Source organism: Nycticebus coucang, chromosome 2 (genome assembly GCF_027406575.1).
Source record: "Nycticebus coucang isolate mNycCou1 chromosome 2, mNycCou1.pri, whole genome shotgun sequence".
NCBI lineage: Eukaryota > Metazoa > Chordata > Mammalia > Primates > Lorisidae > Nycticebus > Nycticebus coucang.
Genome location: NC_069781.1, coordinates 123175084 through 123198684, shown reverse-complemented (window position 1 = coordinate 123198684; position 23601 = coordinate 123175084). Strand labels below are relative to the sequence as shown.

Sequence of the window (23601 nt, the reverse complement as noted above, 5' to 3'; positions counted from 1 at the left end):
GCCACGTGCCACCCACGGGTCATCATCTGGCTGCACTGTGAGGCTGGGCGCCACAGGCTGGTGCAGTGAAAAGGCTGCCAGCAGAGTCCCTATTCATCCAGTGCGCCCCCTGGAAATAAGCTCCCTTGGCTCCCGCCCGCAGACACACAGACACAAGAAAGGATTGGCCACAGAATGGTGCCAGCCCGAGGAGCCCCTTATGAAAGGCCCATCTAAGAGTTTGGCAGCAGCTCAGGGACAAGAGGCCAAAGCAAGTAAGTCATTTCAGTTGAAAATATCAATATCAGCTTGATTCAAGATGGAATGCTTCGCTTTTCCCCTGGCTACAGATCTACAACAGGGCCACAGATGTCACGGCCACAAGTTCATCACCAATGACCTATAGCCTGAACAACGCATGTTCATCACTCCCTTCCTTCCTGACATCCACAGAAAACAAGCCAGGCTTTTACCTGTGTAATATTTATAATCCTTTCAATCTCCAAACCAATGTCACCATTTAGGCATATGATCAGGTGGGCTGGTCCAGATCAGCTTTGCAGGAGCTAGTACCAGGGGTACATTGCTATTCTACCCCAATGGGTGCACATTTACACTTATGGTCCTAGCATTAGTCCTTTGAGACTTTCCTGCTTTCTGGAGGGAGCTAAAGAGGCCATAAATTCATATCGCACCTATTCAGTGGGCTCTTCCAAATAGTTCCTGAAGCAAAGCAAAGCAAAGTATGCCCTATCCTACTATAGGGCATAAGTGCTGAAATATTCTTATGATCACAGATACTTTTTTGTAGCCTGTATAATAAATGAACGAACCAGTTATGCTCTGCATATGCTATGGTCTTAAATTGTTCCTGGAGAATTCAAACCGTGCACAAAATAAAAGGCCACCTACTGGGGCCAATCTGTGCAGAAGGCTTATTCTCTGCTGCTCCCAAACAGAGCAATGAAATCAGAGAGACTCAGAATGGCCACCTTCATAGCCATATGCTATCAAGTTGTGGAATTTGGTCCTAGGTACCAGAGGCACCAAGATGTCCATGCACCATGCAAAATGGACACTCTCCAATTCTCTGACAACTATCAGAGGAAGGAATAGAGTGAGAAAACAGAAATCTGGCTGAACCTCATTGGCTACGATACTGAGGCGGGAGGATTGCTTGAGCTCAGGAGTTCGAGGCTTGTCTGACAGAGAGTGAGACCCCGACTCATGAAAAAAATGGAAAAACCCAGCTGGGTGCCGCAGCGAGTGTCTGTAATCCCAGCGGCTTAGAAGGCTGAGGCAGCAGGATGCCCAAAGCCAGAGTCTGAGGCTACAGTGAGCTACGATGCCATTGCCCTCTGCTCAGGGCACAGGGTAGAACTGTGTCTCAACAGGAAAAAAAAAAAAAAAAAAATCTGGCTGAACAGTTGTTTCTACCCAAGGAAGACTCAATGCAAATCCTACAGAATAGGACTCAATTCAAGAAGGCCCTCTGCCTTGAATGTCAAGCCTTTCCATGCCTCTATCTTCGACACCCCCATTCCCCAAGATCAAGATGCCACCTCATCCTAAAGCCTTGTACATACAAAATAAGCCCATCCAGAAGCTAGGAGTGTCAGCATAACTCACCAGGGAATACTTCCAGAAGAGAGTTCAGAGACTGCTGCAGGAAGCACCACCCCCCCCCCTCCCCAACCAAGCAGGGGAAATTTGGCACTGGGATGTCTTCATGGGGATTGTGGAAAGAAAATTTTCTACTTCATTCCATCAGAGACAAGAACTCAGCTTTTCACTGCCCATTTTATTCCCTGAGTTCTGCTTTATCTATTTCCTGTTATTGCTACCAGAAAACAACTCTCCGAGGGTCCTGGAGTGACATCAGTCAAGTCGGAGACCAATTAGCTAGCTGGATCTCAAGAGACATTGTTGGTTACACACTGCAGCTACATTCTTGTCTGCAAAACACTCACATGGAGTGGCTGTCATGCAAGCTTTAAAGGCAACAAAAAGTAATAAAGAAGTTGCTTAGTCCCCTTTCCACCCCCATACCTACTCTTAGACAACAGTGGAAACCTTAACCATCTACCATCTGAGCTGCTTTGTGAGAGAGCTGGAACATCTGTCTGCAACATGACTGTTCCATAAAGGTATTCCTCAGCTGAGACAGAAAGGCATGAGGGGAGGGAATCACCATTCCATCATGTACCGGTTCCAAACCATCCTATCTCAAAGCTTGGGCAGCACTGACATAAAACCTCCTGTTTTAACTTAAACCACTCTACAATACAGTTAACTTTATACCATCAGGACTGCTTTGGGGGAGGTACACAGCTTTCCAAGGTAGAGGTGATTTTCCTAAATCTTAGCACTCAGCAATTGGGGTGTGTCAGAACACTGCAACAGCTTGAGGGACACAAAATTATCCTTCCAACCGTGGAGAAGCAGTGCAAGCCAGCCCTCACTCTACAATAAGCCTCCAACAGTGCCCACAAGAAGCACCTGAGGATGCCGTTTGTTGCATGAGCAACTTGCCACTTAAGCTTTAAGGGCAACAAAAGTGTTTAACCCAAGACCTGCAAGGGGCTTCCATCCTCCCCGTATAGAACAGCAAACTACAACAGCGCAAAGTAATTTTTAAAGACATAAATAACTCATTTCTAAATATCCCATTCCCATGCATAATGTTATTTAAAAAGTTATCAGATGTCACCAACTTGGACTTGCATCAAACGCTGACAATGAAATTGTCCCTCCTTTGGAGCTGCAGTAGGCCGATGATATAAGATCATTTCACTATTAAAAGCTGAGGTCTCTGATGTGTACACCCCTGTAGATCCCCCTGGTGGCTAATTCAGACCGCCTGAAGTCTACCCACCCACAAATACAGAGCAGATCAAATCCTGACCAAGTCTTCCCATCCAAGGTTTAGAAAGTGCTTGAACTCAGTTGAGATTCATCTGTCCATAAGAACCATTTGGGAAACAAACAAAAAAATTCCCCATACCCAGCTGCATCTCAGACCAACCACCCCAGAATTTCTAAGGATTCAACCCAGGTTTCACAAACCAAGATGTGCGAAGTCTGAGAACCAGTGCTCTGGCACGGTCAAAATCCAGGGTCAACACACGTGTGGCTCACACACCCAGGCCTGGGCAGCCCCTACCTATGTAGAGCGAGGAATCCTTCCTCCGCACGTGGTCATCGATGTAGGAGACCCCCAGGGGCTGCACGGGGGTAGCACCAATGCCCAGGAGCACCTGGGCCCCAATGAGCAGCAAGTACATCATGTTGGTGGCCGTCCGGTTGCGGCAGATGAGGTCAGGGTCGGGCCCCTCATCGCCGCCGGAGCCGTTCGCAGCACAGAAGTCGCGGCCCTCGGCGCCCCAGCGGATCTCGCCCGCCTCGTACTTGTACTGGTGCGTCAGGAACTCGGGCAGTGCCGAGAGCAGCGCGCCCAGCGCCATGACGATGCCGCCGCAGCCGATGAGGCGCGGCCGGTGCCCCCGCGCCCCGAAGTAGCTCACGAAGAGAATGAGCGCCAGGTTCCCGATCTCGAAGCTGCTGGCGATCACGCCCACATCTGCGCTCTGCAGGTTGAATCTGCGCTCCAGCGTGGTCAGGACGCTCACCTGCAGGGGGCGGGCAAGAGCAAAGGTTAAGGACAAAGGGATCCCCAGGGGCCTCCTGCCCCGGCACTGGGCACCCTGCCCTTCCCGGGCCCTCCCACCTGGCATGAGCGCCGCCCTGTGTAAAAGCAGCTGTACAAATTGACAAACAAGAATGAGGGGGAAGTTTACTCGGTATCATAAGGCTAATTCAATGGTTAAAGAATTCATTTTCTGGGCAGCACCTGTGGCTCAAGGAGTAGGGCACCAGCCCCATATACCCGGGGTGGTGGGTTCAAGCCCGGCCCCAGACAACACTGCCGGAAAAAAAAAAAAAAAAAAAAAAAAAGAAAGAAAATTCATTTTCCTAGTAGCAAAGACGTTTTTCTTGGCACCTGTTTCCAGCCCGAAAGGTTCTACCCTCTCCCCCAAAAGGACTGTTTCTCCCACCCCAGATTGCTAGCACCACAGAGGGCCAGTGAAATCCTGTAACAGTCCTAAAGTCCAGTTTATATGGAGTATGTTTAGGAGAGTGTGCGCTAAGTCCTCGTTGGGAGGACATAGGAGCTGTTCTCTGGCTGGATTTTGATTGCCAGCCTCAACAAAAAACTAAGTAGCAAAATGGACAAGTTAGATTCACCCTGGAGGCAAAAAGACTTGAATAGAGACTTCTCCAAACACAGATGAATGGCCAAACAAAAAATGCTCACTGTCTCTAATCAGAGAAATGCAAATCAAAACCACTCTGAGATATCACCTAACTCCTGTAAGATTAGCCCACATCACAAAGTCCCAAAACTGCAGATGCTGGCTAATACAATCTTTAAGGAGAGAAGCATGGGGAATCCTCAAAGACCTAAAACTTGACCTTCCATTTGATCCTGCAATTCCATTATGAGGTATCTACACAGAACAAAAATCATTTTACCACTAAGACATTTGCATCAGAATGTTTATTGCAGCCCAATTCTTAATTGCCAAGTCATGAAAGCAACCCAAACACCCATCAACCCATGAATGGCTCAACAAATTCTGCTATATGTATACAGTGGAATACCACTCAGCCATAAAAAACTGGAGACTTTCTTTTATGTTTACCTAGATGAAATTGAAACCCCTTCTTAAAATACCCCCAAATGGAAAAGTATCTGATGTACTCAATACTAACATGAACCAACATATAAACAATTACATGCTCACATGAATAAAACACAGATATGGTCTAGTATGGGGGCAGGAGCAGATGGTAAGGGGGGAGGCCGACTGCCAGGAGCAAGGAGGGCATGAGGCAGGAATCTCACCTGATGGTGGATACCACACCCCCCGGTGAGGGGTTCTTTTACAATTGGAACATTACCTTGGAAGTGAGAACAATGTAATCTAAAAATGTGTACCCTCAATTTGAAATAAAAGATCAGCCAAGCAGGATAATCATTAGCTCTTTCTGGAAATTTCCAAACATGTACATTTCCCTAGAGGTCCTCAGGTGCCTATAGCCCTGCTTGTTCCAAGCACCAGGAACAGGAACGGCCCTTAGCAGGGCTCACTGAATATTTTTAATTTTCCCCACTGTGTCAGCCGTTGAAGCGGAAAAGGTTCCCACTGGATTTGGACAGACTAGAGAAAAAACCGAAGAGCTGAAGTCAGCTGTGACATGCCCTTCATTCAGTGTAAGGGGGAGGCGAGCTGGTGTAAGCAGCTTTCCCCAGGCAGAAAGACTCGGCCGCAAAGTGGCTCCAAATCAAGCACTAATGAAGATTACGATAACGGGCACGGGCACTTGTGGGCTGATCGTGGTTACTCAAAATTTGGCACCTCGTAGCCTTTGGGCTAGAAAGCCTAGTTGACTCGTCTTCCCCACACTCCCTCCCCCTAGCGTTTCTTGCCTCACAATCTATGGGACGTTGTCTTGGTAAGGGTCCCTGTGCAGGGTGGAGCGCTGCTTCCATATACAGTACACACGGTGACAGCCATGATGGCGCAAGCAGACAAGACTCACGGCCCACTGTATGTCTGTCTGGTACTTCCGTCTGGCACTCAGGAGATGGCGATGTGACCACTGCACAATGTCTCCCAAAGGGGCAGTCTCTCGCCACCAGACTTTGACTAGAGTGTCAGCTTCATCATTACCTGGATGGGTCAAAGGAGTATTTCTGACATGATACACCATCATCTGTTTCTATGTTCCATCTCCCACATGGCCTGGCCCCACAACAACCTATGCATAACCAGTGTTTTAGGTGCCCGCTGCTACCCAGCGTCACTTCCCCAAAGACAGCCGATCTGTCTGTACAAATCACTAGCAGTGGTGGCTCATTACCAACCACTAGCCATACCCCTCACAACTCAGCCCAATAGCTTTGTCCAATTCCTGTGTCACACCTAACAGTTTCTAGCGGATGGAAGCCTCTAGCTGTCCACCACCCAAATGGACCCTGACTCAAGCAACCTCAGGCAAAGTGCATGCGCCCCTTAAGGGCGCTGGCTTTCAATGGTTTGGGTGTTCTGCGTCCCAGCATCTGTGCAGGTCACAAGACCCAATACTTGCTGCCCAGCCTGTAAGGGACTAAGAGTGAAGGCACCACACCCCTGTAAAGCCGCCTCTGCCCCAGTCAGCAGAGTGAGCATCTTGCTGTGCCAAGGCATGGCTTAGTGGCCCAGTTCCACACCCAACCTGCAATAGGGGACACGGTACAGTCACAGCGACTGTGGCAATGACAGTCTCCATTGCCAGGAGTGCCAGAGAGATCTCCAGGACCACAGCCAGCAGGGCCTCCCTGGTCTCTGCCTTGAGGAGGCGGAGTCACTGCTCGGACTCTGCCTGGGCGAAGGAGCGCAGTTTCTCCTTGAAGGCCCGCTCAGCCAGCCCCTCCACAGCCTTCTAATTCTTCCCTCATATGTTGCTGTTACATTCCCCTCAGGGCCCCGCTGTGGGAACCACACTGCTGCTCCTCCTCCAGGGCCCTGAGTTACTGTCACGTTGCCTCTGGTTCGTGCTGGGTTCCCAGACATGTGTTCCCTCCAGAGCTACTGCCTCACTCTCCATGTGCAGAAGTGTAAAAAAACACCCAGTCTCGGGCAAACTGCAACAAAAAATAGCCAGCGCTTATAGTCCCAGCTACTTGGGAGGCTGAGGCAAGAGAATCGCCTAAGCCCAAGAGCTGGAGGTTGCTGTGAGCTGTGATTTAAAAGCACTCTACAGAGACTGACAAAGTGAGGCTCTCTTTAAAAACAAAACAAACAAAAAAAAAAAAAACCCAGCCCCTCCCCACAGCCATACAGGCACTTTTCTTCTCAAAGGCCTCTCCCAGGGTGTGTGGAGCCCCCTCAACCTGCAGTGTGGCCTATCCACGTTGGCCACTACTGGAGCGGCACCCAGGTGGAAGATAGGCGCGCCACTAAGTACTTCATACTCATGGCAAGCCACCCCTCAATCCCCCTCTGTGGGTGCAGAAGGCTCCATACCAGTCTGTGACGAATCCTGCAATGAGTGCCAGCAGTTGAGGCTGAAAAGGTTCACACCAGATTCAGAGAGACCAGAGAAGAATCAAGGAGCCAAAAGTAGCTGTGGCATGCACTTTATGCAGCCTGTGCCAGCGAGTAAGCATGGGGCCATCCACCTTCAACCCAGTTCGACAGGGCGAGGAAAAGCAGCTTCCCACCCAAGCAACAAACCTCAGGGCCTTATACAGTGGCTAGAACAATGGCTCCAAATCAAGCACTGATGATGATTACTTAAAATAATAGACACCTGTGGGCTTAATCATAGTTACTCAGAACAATCTGGCACCTTGTGCCCTTAAGGCCAGAAACCTAATTGACCCATCTTCCCCGCCCACTTTTTGTATTTTGGTCTGCCCTATATTTGTTTGACAAATATTTACCAGCATCTGCTGTTTGCCTAGATATGAAAGATAGAAAAATGAGGAAGAGAGACCACCTGGCCTAAAGATACCACTTCCAGGGAAAGCAGGTACCCAGGTAAAACACAAAGCAACAGGAGGTTCTATTTGTGATGCAAATACCCCACTAGGAGGGCCAGGAAGAGATGCATTATTATAGGGCTTCTTTTTTTTTTTTGTAGAGACAGAGCCTCAAGCTGTCGCCCCAGGTAGAGTGTTGTAACATCACAGCTCACAGCAACCTCCAGCTCCTGGGCTCAAGCGATTCTCTTGCCCAAGTAGCTGGGACTACAGGTGCCAGCCACAACGCCAGGCTATTTTTTGGTTGCAGCTGTCATTGTTGTTTGACAGGCCCCAGCTGGATTCAAACCCACCAGCTCAGGTGTATGTGGCTGGCGCCTTAGCCGCTTGAGCTACAGGTGTCGAGCTGATTATTATGGGGCTTCTTGAGATGAAAAGATGAGATGGTTCCTTCTCCTGCTGTATGCAAGTTTCACACAGGGTATATGAGCAAGACAGGAGTCCCTGTCATAGGCGATCTGAAAGCTCTCCCTGCTCTGGGCAGGGAAAAGCATTTCAGGCAAAGGGAACAGCATGAGCAAAAGTTGGGTGACATGACATAACCATGGAATAGAAAACAGTTGAAAAGGCTGGGTAAGGACAGATTATAAAGAGTCACAAATACCACACCATGGTGCATATTGACAATCCTGAGTAGTGAGGTAAGAGGAATACAGATTGAAGAGTGCAGAAAACCTGGCTTGAATCTCTGCTATTATTTCATGAATCAGCTTTATGGTCTCAGTCAAGTTATTTAACCTCTCCCAACCTTGATTCTGAGAAATAGGGATCATAATATCTACCTGGCAAGCTGGATGCAAAGATGCGAAATAACATAAGAAATGTCTACTAGCACAGAGTAGCCTTCCTCTACATGGCAGGAACACCTGAGGAGGGGCAGGTGAGCAGAGGCTCTGGGGCCAGACCACCTGGGTCCATCCTGATTCTGGGTGACCATGGCCAAGTTACTCTATGCTATCGCTTCCCCATAAAACATCTGTAAATCAGAGCTGGACCCAGCAGTAAGCAACGCATGCGTGAATGCTAGCTAAGGGTTAGCTATAACCGTTATCATCATCATCATGTTTCTGTGGGCGCCAGGGAACATAAAATGTTTTCAAAGCATGAGTCACACCAGGTGTGGTGAACGGATGGGGAAAAATAAATAAATAAATGCCAGGAGAGAAAACAGTTGGGATATTATCCAGAGGAGAATAAACAACCCCAGTCAATACAATGGCAATGGACATGAAGAAGAAAAGATGTGGAAAACATTTTAGGGCAGAATTCTATTTCTGGTAGACTGGACTGAGTGTGTCTGCTAAAGAAAGGGCAGAAAAGAGAGTCACATGGATCAAACCTTCCTCTCAATGTATAAATGTGGACCCTGTTATAAACGCCTGTGTATCCACAACCTCTGTGCAGCGCCTGTACATGTGTATTTATGCGCGCGCGCACACACACACATGTATTCCTCTGCCTGATAGCCCCTTATTGTAAAAATAACGTACGCAGGTGATTCCTCTTAGCCTCATTTTGCAACCCACATATTTAAACAGACTCCCTTGACCATGTGGTTCTCAGTCCTATCTGCAGATTAGAGGCACCTGGTCCCAACCTGGGGTTTCTGACTCAGTGGTTCTGGGGAGTGGCCTGGGCACAGGATGGCTTTAGAGCCCCCCAGGTGATACTAATGGGGGTGAGCAGCATATAGTGAACAAAATGTCACATTATTGGCCTCTCTCCAGAGCCCTGTTACAACATCTGTACTTACCCTCTATCACCAGCATTCCAATCCTGCCTGACTCCCGTTCCCTTTGTGTTTTGTAACCAAGTCAAGGCCAGTTCACAACTCATTCAGCCCTAATTATGTGATTAGATTATTATTTTTTAAATGCCAAGTATTCATGATTGTCCAGGAAGGAAGTTTAACCAGGCCTGGCTTCATTCAAATGGCCTTCAAATACTCCCAACGAAGTTCTCTCTCCAAGATTTGGGCAAGTAAGAACAAATTCACTTATTCACTTCTTTCCCTCATAATACAAACAAATGCAATAGAATGAATGGGGATTTATAACAGGTGACATAGCGTGGGAACAAAAGGAAGGCAGCCTTGGGGAGCTTCCCTGAGGCCTCTACGTGATGCCCCAAACAGGCTGCATGCAGAAGTGAAGGAGGACATGTTTTAGCAGAGTCCCCTACAGAGTTACCTCGAGCAGTCTGGTGAGCCTGCAGAGTCCCCTACAGAGTTACCTCGAGCAGTCTGGTGAGCCTGCAGAGTCCCCTATAGAGTCACCTAGAGCAGTCTGGTGAGTCTACATCTTGGCATCCTTCACGGGGGTGGGGAGTGACAGAGTAAGAGGAAGGTTTGGAACAGAAGCCACGTCTCATTTCTGCCATGAGGCTTAATGACATATACACTAGACAGCAAATCTGAAACATGACAACTGCTTCATTTCAGCAGGTGTGCCCTGTCACAAAACATCATGCAGGCGTGCACAGTTATGACAGATGAGGGTGGTGGGGACAGAGACCGCTGTGGGCAAAAACGAAAACTTATTGTTTCTTCTGGAGACAGATAACGCCCACGCCTGCAGCTCTTGTCCCAGCTCACACCTGCTCTCTGTAGAGCAGCCACGGTGGGGTGGGGGGGTAAGAAGTAGCAGGGCCTTCCCACCCCTGACTGGTGGCCTCTCTCAGCCCACAGCGACACTATGTCTGGGTCAACAGTTAAGTCACATAAAGATTCTGAAATGATGCTTTGTGGATCAATTAGATCACGGGATAATGTTTTCACTCAAAACACAATTTTGAGAAAATGGACTAATTAAGTATGCATGAGGCCATAAAGCCCACTTGTGGCTTTTATGTGGCAGTGAACAATCCAGCAATGAGGAAGGTGCATGTTAAAGGGAATGACTGTCTTTACTTAATGGGTAACAGGGCTGATAGAAAATGTCTTGATAATTAGAGACAAAAGGAGCAGCAACTCTAGGAGGAAAAGTAAAGAGGAGGGGCCCCTACCCTGGGCCAGTGGATATGAAGTTATTATGACAAGAATGCAACATTTATCAGGTCTCTACTTCCATACTTAAAAAAAATTGATGTGCATTTCAGAATCTCCTAGAACACTTGTTAAAGATATAGATTCCCACACTGGGACAAGACCTGGGGTCCAAGGTGTTATAAAGTCTCCACTGCCTCTGATGCCCAGCAGGGGAGGAGAATCACTGACCATCCAGGCATCCAGGCACACATGTTTAATGCCAGTGTTCTGATTCGGACAGACTAGAGAGAAACTCAGGCCTGGAGGGCAGGTGCAACTTGCTTTAATTCAGCTCACAAGTATGGCAGGTCAGCCCTTATCAAGCTCCTGGCAGCAGGGGAGCTCAGTTACATGGGAGGTTCACCCTATGCAGCTCCGGGAGGCCAGGGAGCTGAATAACATGGATCATCCACAATCTATGTTCTGCCATCGCAATCCACACAAGGTGAAGGGCCTGTACACCTCTATACCCAAGCATGGTGCCAAACAGCAGTTACGTGAGCATGGCATCACTGTACAGTTAGGCTATCTAGGAACACATGCGCCTTCCCATGGGTGAGAAAACACAAACAACTTTCTCTGACCCTACACGTTAATCCAGAAGCCAGATTAATGACATATACACTTCCCAACCTTTACTGGCAGCAAAGTCCCCCTGGCAGGTACCAGACTGCTGGGCTCCAAGCTCAGAGTTTCTGATTCAGCAAGTCTGAGGATCGCATTTCTACAAAGCTCCCAGGTGAGGCTGCTGATGCTGTTCAGGGGAGAACCTCAGCTCAACTGGAAGAGTTTGTTTTGGGGTTTGTAGTCAAATAGAAAGTAACTCCTCATTTCCAGTTCATAGAGAAACTCTGCTCTTAAGTGGGAAAGATGAGTTGCATTTTGGGGAGGTGCACCCCTTAAGGTCCCTGAGTCACACTCAGGCCCATCGTAACTGAGGGCTCAACCCAGAAGAAAGAACTTGAGCTCACATGGTCCTAAATGCCTTAAGACAGGAAATACACAGGAGCCCTCTCCCACCTTCAAAAAGTGCCAGTCAGGGGCCAGGTTATCAAGCACTCACCGACTAAGAAGCCAAGTTTCTCTGGCAGCAGCAGAAGGGCAGGGCTGCCCTCAGGAGCTCTCCCACAGATGTGTCCACTGCTCACTCTGGCCTCAATCACCTGGGAAGCTTTCGAAAAACACCAGTGCCCAATTTGTGGATTACCTAAGCCCAAATCAATTTTGTGCACTGCATGCTTTTGCTAATGTATATTTTTCTTTTTTTTTTTATTGTTGGGGATTCATTGAGAGTACAATAAGCCAGGTAATCCACAAATTGGGTCCTGAAATATCTTTTGTTTGATTGTTTATTTTGTTGTCATGATATGAATCCCTAAAGACTCACTTTGTCCATGAGTTCAAGTTATTTTATGAATATTTTTCCTCTTAAGGTAGCAATTTATGAGGGCAAAATTTTTCTATTTCTGATATATGAGGTCAGATAATTAGGTTAGTGAAATCATCCTACAAAAAGTGCTAAACCCCTCATTGATATTTTTTTTTTTTTTTTTTTTGGTTTAGTAGGCCCAGGCTGGGTTCAAACCTACCACCCACAGTGCAAGGGGCTGGCGCTCTCACCATTGAACTATGGACCCCCAACTTTGAGCTTTGGGTGCCCAGCCCCCTCATTGCTGAATATCACTAGGGTCACCTTCGAAGTGCTGCCCATGGGAAGCTATGCACTGATGCCAATGCCTAGTTCACCCGTAAAGCACTTTTGGAGCTCCTTTTCTGGAAGGACCATTAGGGCTGTTGTCTTGCAACAACAATGAACATCACTCAGCAGGACACGGCCATATGTTGACATGAACACAGCTATGAGACACTGATAGACCAAGATTATGAAACCTTATGGAGTTGTGTGTACAGTGCTCCTAACATTAGTTAACGGTGGCAAGGTTGTGAATTTAAATTGTCAAACTTGTCTATATTATCTGATATATAAAGCCCAAATGTTTTGAAAAAAAAAAAAGAAAAACACCAGTGCCTGGGCCCCTGCCCCTACACGGCCCCTCCTCCCCGACTCTGATGTAATTTGTGAGAGGTGGGCCTGGGTATCTGAATCGTCAAAGCTCCCTCCCCAGGTGCTTCTAATACGTGGGCAGGCGGAGTTGTGTGTGAGCGCACATCACAAGGCTCTGTATGCATGGATGTTACACCAGGGCAGCCTGGTCACATCAGTGTACATTTGAAGCAGGGCCACCTCAACTTCCAATCTGGCTTTGACAGCACCAGGTCAAGTGGTTCTTCCTAAGCCTGTCTGGACACCCATGCTGAAGGGAGGTATTAATACATGCTTCTGTGGGCACTAAGGAGGTTACACATCAGGGCAGGTGACACACAGCAGGTGCACATTAAAAAGCTGGCCACATCCCTGGTGCGCATGCTCTGTGTGACTTCCGCTTCAAATTCAATTCCACACACATGCAGGTGTCTGCTTTGTGGGCAGTGGAAGAAATGCAACTGTGATGGAAAGACAATCCCTGCCCTGTGGGAGTTTACAGTCTGGGGAGAACAGAAAGAAACAATCTAATAACAACAAAGCCTAGAAAAAGCCGCCAACAGCTCAACTCCATTTCTGACTTTCCCTCAATGCGTCCTCCTCCTGCTGCCTTCCCTAAATGGCTCTAAAGTACAATCAAGTCACATTTTTAATTGTTCCTTCAGTGAATTTTTATGTTATCAGTTAATTCTAAGAGAATGTGTGACATTTTATGATTCTCTTCTAAAAAAAAAATCTAAATTTCATGGCTTTCTACTTATAAATCTCATTGCTGACTTTTCTCTGTAGCTCTTTTGTCCATCATAGAAAAACAAAGACTTTCCATCTCTGCTGTGTACAGTCGACTAACAGAATTTTCTCCCAGTCAGTAGCAGAGCTTGAAGTCGTTACCAGATATTTTTTGCATCAGGCTATTATGAATAGTTCATGTTTAGCACCTTTCGCACAACTTGAGACATTCTTTCAACTCACAGTTTGCATGGTGCCAGGTCTCTTTGATTAGATAAACTTCAAGAACAATAGGAGTTAAATGATTTTCTTTTTTTTTTTTGTAGTTTTGGCCGGGGTCACTAGGCTTGAACCTGACAGCCCCAGTATATGGAGACAGCGCCCTACTCCTTGAGCCACAGGCACCGCCCAGGGGTTAAATGATTTCCACAGCAGTCAACAAAAACGTATAGAGGAACAGTCCTAAGAAAGAGGTCTTAGTCTAAGGCAGTAACAAGTTATGCACACACAACATACTCCCCAGGCAGAACTGCTTTCACTGAATCCAGCTTCTTTCCATGCCTGGGGCCCCAGCTTCCTTGTCAAATGCACTGACAATCCCTTACTGAATCCCAGTGCCACACCAGGGGCTAGAGAGGTAAAGTTTGATAGACTAGATCTCTGCCCTCAACCAGCTCACAGTATAATGGAGACAACAATGATGAAGACAGACAATTATCGTGAAAGGTGAATAAAAATTCTCTCTATCAGAATAAAGAAAAACACGCAGTAACTAAAGAAATAGCACAGTTAGTTAGTACCCAGCAATTGAGCAATTAAGGACTAAAGTGTCATCAAAGCCAGCTCCAGCATGGGGGTAGCGTTAATTATAATCATATTGAACATTTGTTAATTACTTATGCTAAGTATAGCATTGATTGCTTTATATATAATGACACACTTATCTTTTTTTGTATTTTTTTTGAGACAGAGTCTCAAGCTGTCACCCTGAGTAGAGTGCTGTGGTGTCACAGCTCACAGCAACCTCAAACTCTTGGGCTTAAGCGATTCTCTTCCCTCTGCCTCCCAAGTAGCTGGGACTACAGGCACCTGCCACAAGGCCTGGCTATTTTTTGGTTTTAGTTGTCATTGTTGTTTGGCAGGCCTAGGCTGGATTTGAACCTGCTAGCTCCAGTGTATGTGGCTGGTGCCCTAGCTGCTGAGTTACAGGTGCTGGAGCCTTTTTTTTCTTTTTTCTTTATTTTAAAGACAGGCTCTCCCACTGTCACCCAGGCTGGAGTGCAGAGGTACAATCATAGCTCACTTTAGCCTCCGATTCCTGGGCTTAGCCTCCTGAGTAGTTAGGAGTACAGGAGCGCGCCACCATGGTTGGCTGTTTTTTTTAATTTTTACAGAGACAAGGTCTCCCTGTATTACTCAGGTTGATCTCAAACTCAGTTTGGTCTCAAACTAGTTCAAGCTATCTTCTGCCTTCCAAAGTACCAAGAGTATAGGCATGAACAACCGTGCCCAGCCCTGACACTTGTTCTAGACCACTGGTTCTCAACCTTCCTAATGCCACGGCCCTTTAATACAGTTCCTGTGGGTCACCACCCATAGGTTGAGAACTGCTGTTCTAGACTGTGATTCCATTAGGTGGGTATTATTACTGTCCTAATGTTACAGAGAAGAGACCTGGGCCCAGAGAAGCCAGCTGTCTGGCTGATGGCCCCAGAGCCAGTGAGCAGGAGACCCAGGGCTAAGCCCCAGCCAACTGATCCCACAGCCCACAAGTGACCAAGCACTGTGTCCCATGCCTCAGTGAAGGGTCTTTCTAGGATAACAGGCCCTGCCAGGTAAGCAGAGGCAGCCCCAAGTAATTGAGCAAGTAACCAAATTTGCTATAAAAATAATAAGTTTAGTTACTGTTAAAAGTTATAGCGGGAGGAAAAGAATTCTGAGGTCATATGTAATTTTTGGGTTGAACAAAGTTAAACAGGTTTTTTTTGTTTTTTTTTTTTGGCCGGGGCTGGGTTTGAACCCGCCACCTCTGGCATATGGGACCAGCGCCCTACTCCTTGAGCCACAGGCACCGCCCAGTTAAACAGGTTTCTTTACAAAATTTCTGAGTTTCCCAAATAGTAACTCTGTGAATCATCCAGTCAAAAATATATATTATGTAGCATTTCCTGAGACTCCCTTGACCATGAAACTTTTTTACAAAAACTAAGTAGCCCTTGAAAACATATATATGACTGGTCTTCCCTATCCACAGGTTTGCCCAGGAAGGCAACTAACTGTGGATCAAAAATATTTTAAAAAGAAAAAATAATGTGGCAATAAAAAATAATACAAATTACAAAACCAATACAGCATAACAACTATTTATATAGCATTTATATTGTATTAGGTATTATAAGCAATCTAGAGAGTACATGGGAGGATTTCGTAAGTTATATGCAAATACTATACCATTTTATATCAGGTACTTGAGCATCCTCAAATTTTAGTATCCATAGATATCTAAACCATCCTGGAACCAATACCCCATGTGTAACAAGGGACAACTACATAAACTATCAGAAATACTGGTTTAAGGCTAAGGTGAGTCATTTTCATAATTAAGCGCTAGCAACCAAAGGCTATTGAACAATATAATTATAGCTGCCATTTCCCTTTTTGCTTTGTGTACTAGGAATCTCAAACCCAAACCTGCAGCCATGTTATAATAATGGTGTGGAATGTCAGAGCTGAGCATTAAGTGTCTCTATACTTACAAATCTCTGACCAGGGCAGGGTACAAAGTTGATAAATAAATAATACACACACACACACACACACACACACACACATTCATATTCCTCAAGAGTAAACCACCAGACAAGCAGGGCTAAATCCTAAATATCAAGATAATAAACGTCCACCAAATTATATCCTCTTTTCAAAAATGAACCTCACAAACTGTCATAAGACAGTAACACAGTTAGTTACCAAAGCTTGTACATCCAGGTGTAAGTTAAACACAAGTCAGAAGAACATAACGTCCACCTATGAGCAGCATTAAAAAGCTTTCAGAATAAGAAGAAAGTCTCATCTTAGTGTAGAGCAGTGAAGAAAACAGCCACGTGCATTAAGAGCTCATCTTCCTCAACCTGCCCACACGGGTTCCCTGCTCAAATCTGACTGTGCATCCTTCCGCTTTTATTTCAGTGTATCTCAGGCACAAGACACCCTCAGCTTCATCTGAGATCCACAATGCCCAGTCCCGGGACCAACAGGCATCACTGCTGGAGTGGACGTTGATTTGATTTAGGACATTCCCCAAAGCCTACTAGGAGGAATCTGAAGCCCAGAGGAGTGACGTAGTGGCACGCCCATAAATGACACTCCCAACATCCAGTCCAGCTCTAGTCCCCCAGGCTAGAAGACAACCAGACATGTCACTCCTTGGCCTCGCTCCCTTGTGAGTAGCACATTTTACTATTTGCTGGATGCATGTTACCTGTTCGAAGCGCTAAAAATGCTTTACTAATAAGGACCAAGAGGCATACCTCTAACTAGACACAGAAGTGGGGAGCTTCACGCTGATACATGACTTGACAACAGTGCTTCTGCCACAGCCAGAGCTGGGACCCTTCTCCGAGTAAAGGGTAAGGAAAGGCACCTGCTGGGGGCACCTTATCTGCTCACCACGGGTCCCTTCCTCCTGCTCACCACGGGTCCCTCCCCCCAACCCGACCCACTCACCCACCCTCCCTGTCTCTGGAAGACCCACCTCCACTACCACGCCCCACTTCTTCCTCTTCACTCTCACCCTCCGCAGTGGCTCTCTCCCCACCTATCCACACACGAACACCCAATTCTCATTCATGTAAAAACAGCAACTTAAAATCACCAGTCACCTTTCTTGTGACTGCCATCCTCTTTTCCTTCTGTTGAGACAGTCCCCATTAGCTGGGCACCCCTCCCTGTGTGCTCGGCTCAGTCGGCCGGGTACAAGCAGGTTTCACTTCCGTTGCGTTTCCAGTGACGTCTACTTCTTTGTGTTATTTTCCTGCCCTTATCATACCTGTGTTCTCTGTGATCTGTGACACAGCTGGTCACTCTTCCTTGTGACAGGCACAACATAGCTGCCTCAGTTCTGCTCCTATCTCTCCCTGTCTGCACGCTGCCAGCTCTTCTCTTATTCTCCATGGCCAGAATTCTCCAAGGGCGCATCTGACTGTTCTTAAGTCATGGTCCTATTCTCCCTTGGGGAGCCTCACATCTTCCTGTCTTCTGCATGCTTACAACACCCAATCTCTTTCTCCAACCACACTGCACCTGTCCTCCAGACCCCTGCAGACCATGATGACCAGCCCGCTCCTCCAGATGGCCTCAGCACCCAGGCTCCCAGGTCCCTGCTCAGAGGTCTGCTCTCCAGCCCCTACACAGCATGCCCTGCTCTTTTCTAATCTTTCTCTGTGAACACCAATACTTCACAGTCCCAGGCCCCAGAAACCTCACAAGCCCCCAGGGATCCTGCATCCAGCTGGGCTTCTGGTTCTGATGCTTCTCCTCCTCCTCCCCTCTTCCTCACTCCCCTCCCCACCCAACCCTCCCATCCAGACCCTGACTGTTCAAGCCAGTTGTTCATCACACCTCCCCTTCCAAGTGGTATGTCTTGTAGGGAGAGATTTGCTACATGACCTGGTTCATTCTGCACATCTGAGCTCCCTCTTGCACTTTCCTACAGCGACCTGGATCTTGCTTAGCCCCCAGCTTTCAAATGGCCCAAAATCCTGCCCACCCCACTCCCACCCAGCTTGGAAACCTCTACTTACCCAGCAGTAAGCAGCTGAAATACCTCCTCCCCCCACCTCAGGAGTCCCTCCTGCCTTCATCTTCTCCTGCGCAAGCAGAGTACCTGGTACAGACCTCTGAGCTGTGGTCACTACTATGACACATTTCTGTCCCTCACAAAGGTCGAGAGCTCCCTGAGAATAACAGTTGCCTTATCACATCTGCGGCCCTGCTCCTGAGCACACAGCTGGACACATGTGGCTAAAACAGAGTCGTTCACACAGCTGTGCAGGACCTACACCTCCCTGCACGGACTTCCCGTCAAGCGGTAAATGGGGATTGAATTCAGCGTACACTCTGCTCACCCCAGCTGTGTCCACTGTCTACTGAAGCGCCAATTTCTCACATGCATGATGGCTCAATACTGGTGAGAAGCAGCCTGGGTAGGTGAAGACACACCATAAATCCCTGGTTCTCCCACACCTCCGCAGTGGCCCTACTCTTTGCAAAAGTACCTAAAACTCAACATCCTGGCCAAAATGCTCTGTCCACCCCTGGACGTACTTGATGTAAAGGATTTCTGAAATGGTGGCAATTATGCTAATAACTGCTTGGATTGGAAACGCAAGTTTGCAGACCTGGACCGCCTGCAATATGGTGTGTGAGCGGCACGCAGGCCGCAGTCAAAATGTATATCCATACATACAGAGAGCGCCAAAAAAGATAAACAAATTTTAATAAAGGAAAAAACTATTCAGATGGCAATGCTCAGTACATACTCATAACAGAAGATGGACATGACTCACGTTTGAGCACCTGTAATTGCAGAAGTCAAACATGACGTGAGTCTGAGAATTTTAATATAGTTTTTTCCATTCTTAAAATGTGTATGCATTTTGGGCAACCTCTGTACACCTGCCTATGCTTTGAGTATAAAAAGAGTAGTTGGGTGCAAGACACGATTGCAAGAGGGACTTTACCTAACAAATTCAATCAGTGTAACCTGGCTTATTGTACCCTCAATGAATCCCCAACAATAAAAAAAGAAAAGAAAAAAGAGTAGTTGTTTTATCTCTCTCTACATCCACAATAAGTAATTTTCCCCCCACCAGGGGTGACAACCCTTCCATTGAGAATGCATGCTCTTGGGATTTCATGGTTAAGAGAAGTCGTCTACCACCGGCTAGACATAGTGCTAATACCCTGTGCATCTAAATGTTCAACTCCTTTAATTGAATTTTTCCAGATCCATTAGAAAGGAGGAACTGAATGGGCCTTGTCAGACCTCCAGAAGAGACTCCAGTGGCTCTGGAAGCCAGCGAATAACGGAGCCAGGCCCGACAAGGAGGACAGTTACAAAAATGAGATGTTTGTGTCTAACGAAAGCTGAAAACCGGGAGAGACACATTGGTAGGGGAAGTTGCATAGACAAGCAAACCTAAGATGGTATTAGAAACATTCGCAAATGTAAGAGAAAGTTCACTCTCTGGAAGGACTGTGAGCTCCAGCTTCTACAATGGAGGCATTGTCTTTCTGGCTGGATATATAGAACAAGACATTCTTGAGCTCAGTAAGAAAGCGGCTGTTGCCTAACTTGGGACCAATGGGCTGAGAATATGTTGCTGTTTGCACTGGGATTATGGCTGTGCTCTTGAGAGCGGGGAGCTTGGTATGTGATGGATGTTTCCCAGGGAATGCTGGAGTCCCATCATGTTAATTGGGTCACACTAGCTCCCTCTGACTGCACGATTATAAATAAGATGTGTCAAAAGGGATCCTTTATGCAAGCCAGGGACACCTTTATGCAAGCCAAGAACACCAGAAACAAACCATGAGCACCTGCTTTCTGTAGCTTGTGAAATTTCTAATTAAAAAATGCTGCTTATCTAGAGCCAAGTCTCCCTCTCATGTTCAACTTCACCAAGCTGTGCCCTTCAGCCACAGGTCCCTTTCCTCTCCCATATGTGACCTCACACTGACATGTCACCCATTGCAGGATGCCTCCCATGACAGGTCAGAAAATAAAGGCAACATCCTGTCTACACAGCCACTAGCGCCTGGGCTTGCAGAGTAGACTCAGCCTAGCACATGAGAACAAATCAATCCACTCAGCCTCCAGCATCCAGGAAGGCTGACTTTAGCAAGGTGATAGTCCCAGCATATGCAGCAGTGTTCTCAGATGGTCAAAAGAGCCAAGATCAAGGAAACAGTCAGAAATCAGGAAAAGGGGTTTTTTTTTTTCCTTTGATCCAAAGACTTAAAAACCAGGGTAAGGCATGAGTTGGAATATCCAACTTCTTAATGTTTTTGTTTTAAAAGCAGTAATTTGTAGAGCCAATGGCAAATAGTATGATAGAAACTTACCTCACATCTCACATTATTGTGAATTCTCAGAACTGTCCAGCTGCCAAGAAGGCATTGTTATCTCCACTTTCCAAAAGAAACTAAAAATCAGAAAAGTTGCATATCTTTCCTAAGATCACACAGCTAGAAGGAGGCAGAGCCAGGATTTCAACTCAGGACTCTCTGGCTCCTAAAAGCCCATGACACCTCTCAGCAGAATGGCTGGTATCACAGAGGTATGTTCTAAATCCAATGCCAAGTGCTTTCTTACAAGACACAGCACGTCCTGATGATAAGCACCTTACATAAGCCTCACCTTTATTCACATTGGGTAGCGTCTCTCTCCAGAAAAAGCACCTCCAAGTGCCACTTCTGCCTCAAGTTCCCCCTGAGAAGCAATCCTGACTGCACCATGGATCTGACTTTTATTTGGATGCAAATAAAGAAAAATTTTTTAAGCTTTGTGATAGGGGCCATCACTCTGAGCTCTCAAGCAAGAAGTATGTGCTGGTTTCTACAGTACTGGGTAGAGAGAGCACATGCTTAACGCTGGCAGCATTTCCATAAACACAGGAAAGTCCCTGCCTTCATTCTCTGACCATATTATGAACTGAACATACTTTGTGAAGGGTTCCCTTAAACCATGCCTGTTTTTTTTCCTTTTAACCATTTATCTCCAGAGTTAGCTGTAATTTCAGAAATGAAAGAGAAACAAATAGGAAAAACAAACATTGGGAATTAGAGGAATCGGGGTTCTTTAAGAGAGTACAACTACAAACAGCTTGAGTGGTTTCAATGAATAGCTTCCTCCTCAAAGACAAGGGAGGATATCGGTTTTTACGTAAGGCTGGGTCTAGTTCATTGTCCCCTATGTTGCCTGGTTAAAAACAAACAAGCAAAAAAAAAAAAAAAAACCCTGTGTGGGTTCTGGAGAAACGATTTGCATTTATTAGAAGCAAAGAACATAATAAAAATGGAAAACGCCACATGATAATTTAATAACCCATAATGATAAATGCTACAGCGCTTGGAAACTCAAAAGATGAAACAGAAGAAAGCTGAAGTGCAAGCTCAGTGCCATTACCCTGCGTGTTCAGGCTGGAGGAAGTCGGGAAAATAGCTTCAATATCTCATATCAGAATGAAATGAGACAGATTATTAGGAACTACTAAGAACACCATGAATCAAAGGTATCGGCTGAGAAACCAGAGGGCAAGTCACAGCAACTTTCTCCCGGTAATCAAATGTTAAGTTTCATTTACAAAAAGCTTCCTTATGGAATCTTGCCTCAATAAAACATTCTGTGCTAGGCCCTGATGATCAATAAGGTTGAGCTATCCCTTTCTATACAAGGGAATACACTCATTTCAAAACAACCCTAAATACTAGGACCTGGTAATAGGTTTCACTTAAAGCAATTCCCTGCAGCGAAATGCATCATATTAAACGTCTTGACACTTCCTTTCCCATTTCATTGTTTCCTTAAGACCTGGGATCCACAACTAGTAGGATCACTTTGGAGTGTAACTTCCTTTCTGCTGAAACTGATCATCCTGTTGTTAATAACTCCAGTGATCGGGGCTCATTTCCCTCACACAGACACCAAGTAAAATGCATTGTTGTAATAACACAGAGTTGGTTATACACCGGAGGCGCTGCCTTCATGCCCACAGGTCATTTTGCTTTAAAGCCATCTTTTTCATGTAAAATACATCCCCTCCGTAGTTCTAAAGATTGAACTTGAAGAGAGGTGCCTACACTGCTACAGGGTGTGAAATAATTGCCTGGGAACTTTGTTCCCAAAAGACAAACACTGAAGCAGCCACTTTTGTGTCCTCATAAAGCAAATTCCTGGAACCTCTGGAGACTCAAAAGTCACAATTCCAAGATGCCCCCTGTGGAAACCTAAGAACGAACCCAAACTTGAATCTTGGAGTTCCTCCAGGCTATCTGCAGCCTGTCCTGGCAACCTCTCTGACCTTTGGAGGGGTCACTGCTTTGTGCCTGTGTGTGGCAGATGGACATATACGGGGTGCCTGGGCTCTTGCAGGCTCTTGTGAGGTCAAGTGGGGCTCTGATGTCACCTAAGAGCCTTTTTAGAAATGCAAAATCCCAGATGCTTCCCCAAACCCAAAGAGGCAAGAGTCCACATTTTAACAAGCTCCCCAGGTAGTAGGAGGAATGTCGAAATCCAGAAACACTGCCACAGGCTACAGGGCTCTGGAGGGAGGGGGGAGATTCCACTCTAAGGCTCAGGACCCTCCTCCAAAGTCTCTCCATTCTTGGTTCTGTTGGATTTACCTTGGTAGATTCCGCCACCTGTCCACTACTGTGTCTCTACTGCCACCACCTGTGAACTGGTCACCATCACCCCCTCACCTGAGCTACCACCCCACTTGCCCTAACTCTCCCTGTCATCCATACGCTGTCTGGCAATTACAGACATTTGGAGTGCAAAGTCACATGGTAATACATTGTTCCATATTTTCTTATGGCTCCCCATTGCGCCTAGAATAAAATCCTAACTCCAGACCCTAGCCTACAAAGTGCTATAATATCCCACCTCTGCCATCCTCCCCATTCTCACCTCCTGCCACTGTCCTCACCACACCGGATGCCACCCTGCTCTGCTCCCAGTCCGACTTGAGATAATGTGTTGTTGTATCTGCCTGGAACAGTCTTATCCCAGATCCCTACACTCTGATCCCAGGTCACGACAAGGTTGCTGCTCACCAACAGGTCTCAGGGGAAATGTCCCCATATCCCCTCCTAAGAAAGGCTTTTCTTCACGCAGCACCCGCTTCCCTCCAAGCCAGTCTCTGTGGCAACACCCTGCTGTTTCCTTCTCACATTGAAGGGAAGCAAGCTTGTCTATTGTGTGCTTTTACCTCATCTAATTGCTACTAGCCTGCAAGTTCTCTAAAAGACAAAACTTGATCTTTGCTGATTGCTAGTGCCTAGAAGAGTGACTGGTGTTCAGCAGGAAGTTAGTGTTCCGTACGTACGGAATGGAGGGACAGAGACGTGGATGTATGAAAACATATTGACTAAAAGTTCTAGCCTTGTGGCTTGCCATTGTGGCTCCAGGTTAATCACCTGGAGATGTTTGGGAATTGCTGATACTAGACTGCT

The 23601-nt window shown here is 46.6% G+C and overlaps 1 protein-coding gene across 2 annotated transcripts in view; it reads right to left on the bottom strand.

Annotated features, from left to right (window-relative positions):
• SLCO3A1 (solute carrier organic anion transporter family member 3A1) overlaps positions 1–23601 on the bottom strand; it is a 273335-nt gene that overhangs the window by 212948 nt on the left and 36786 nt on the right. For both annotated transcript variants that reach the window (XM_053581751.1, XM_053581752.1), the window contains exon 2: positions 3143–3608. In XM_053581751.1, the coding sequence (XP_053437726.1) occupies positions 3143–3608 (466 nt within the window). The remainder of the gene's footprint in view (positions 1–3142; positions 3609–23601) is intronic.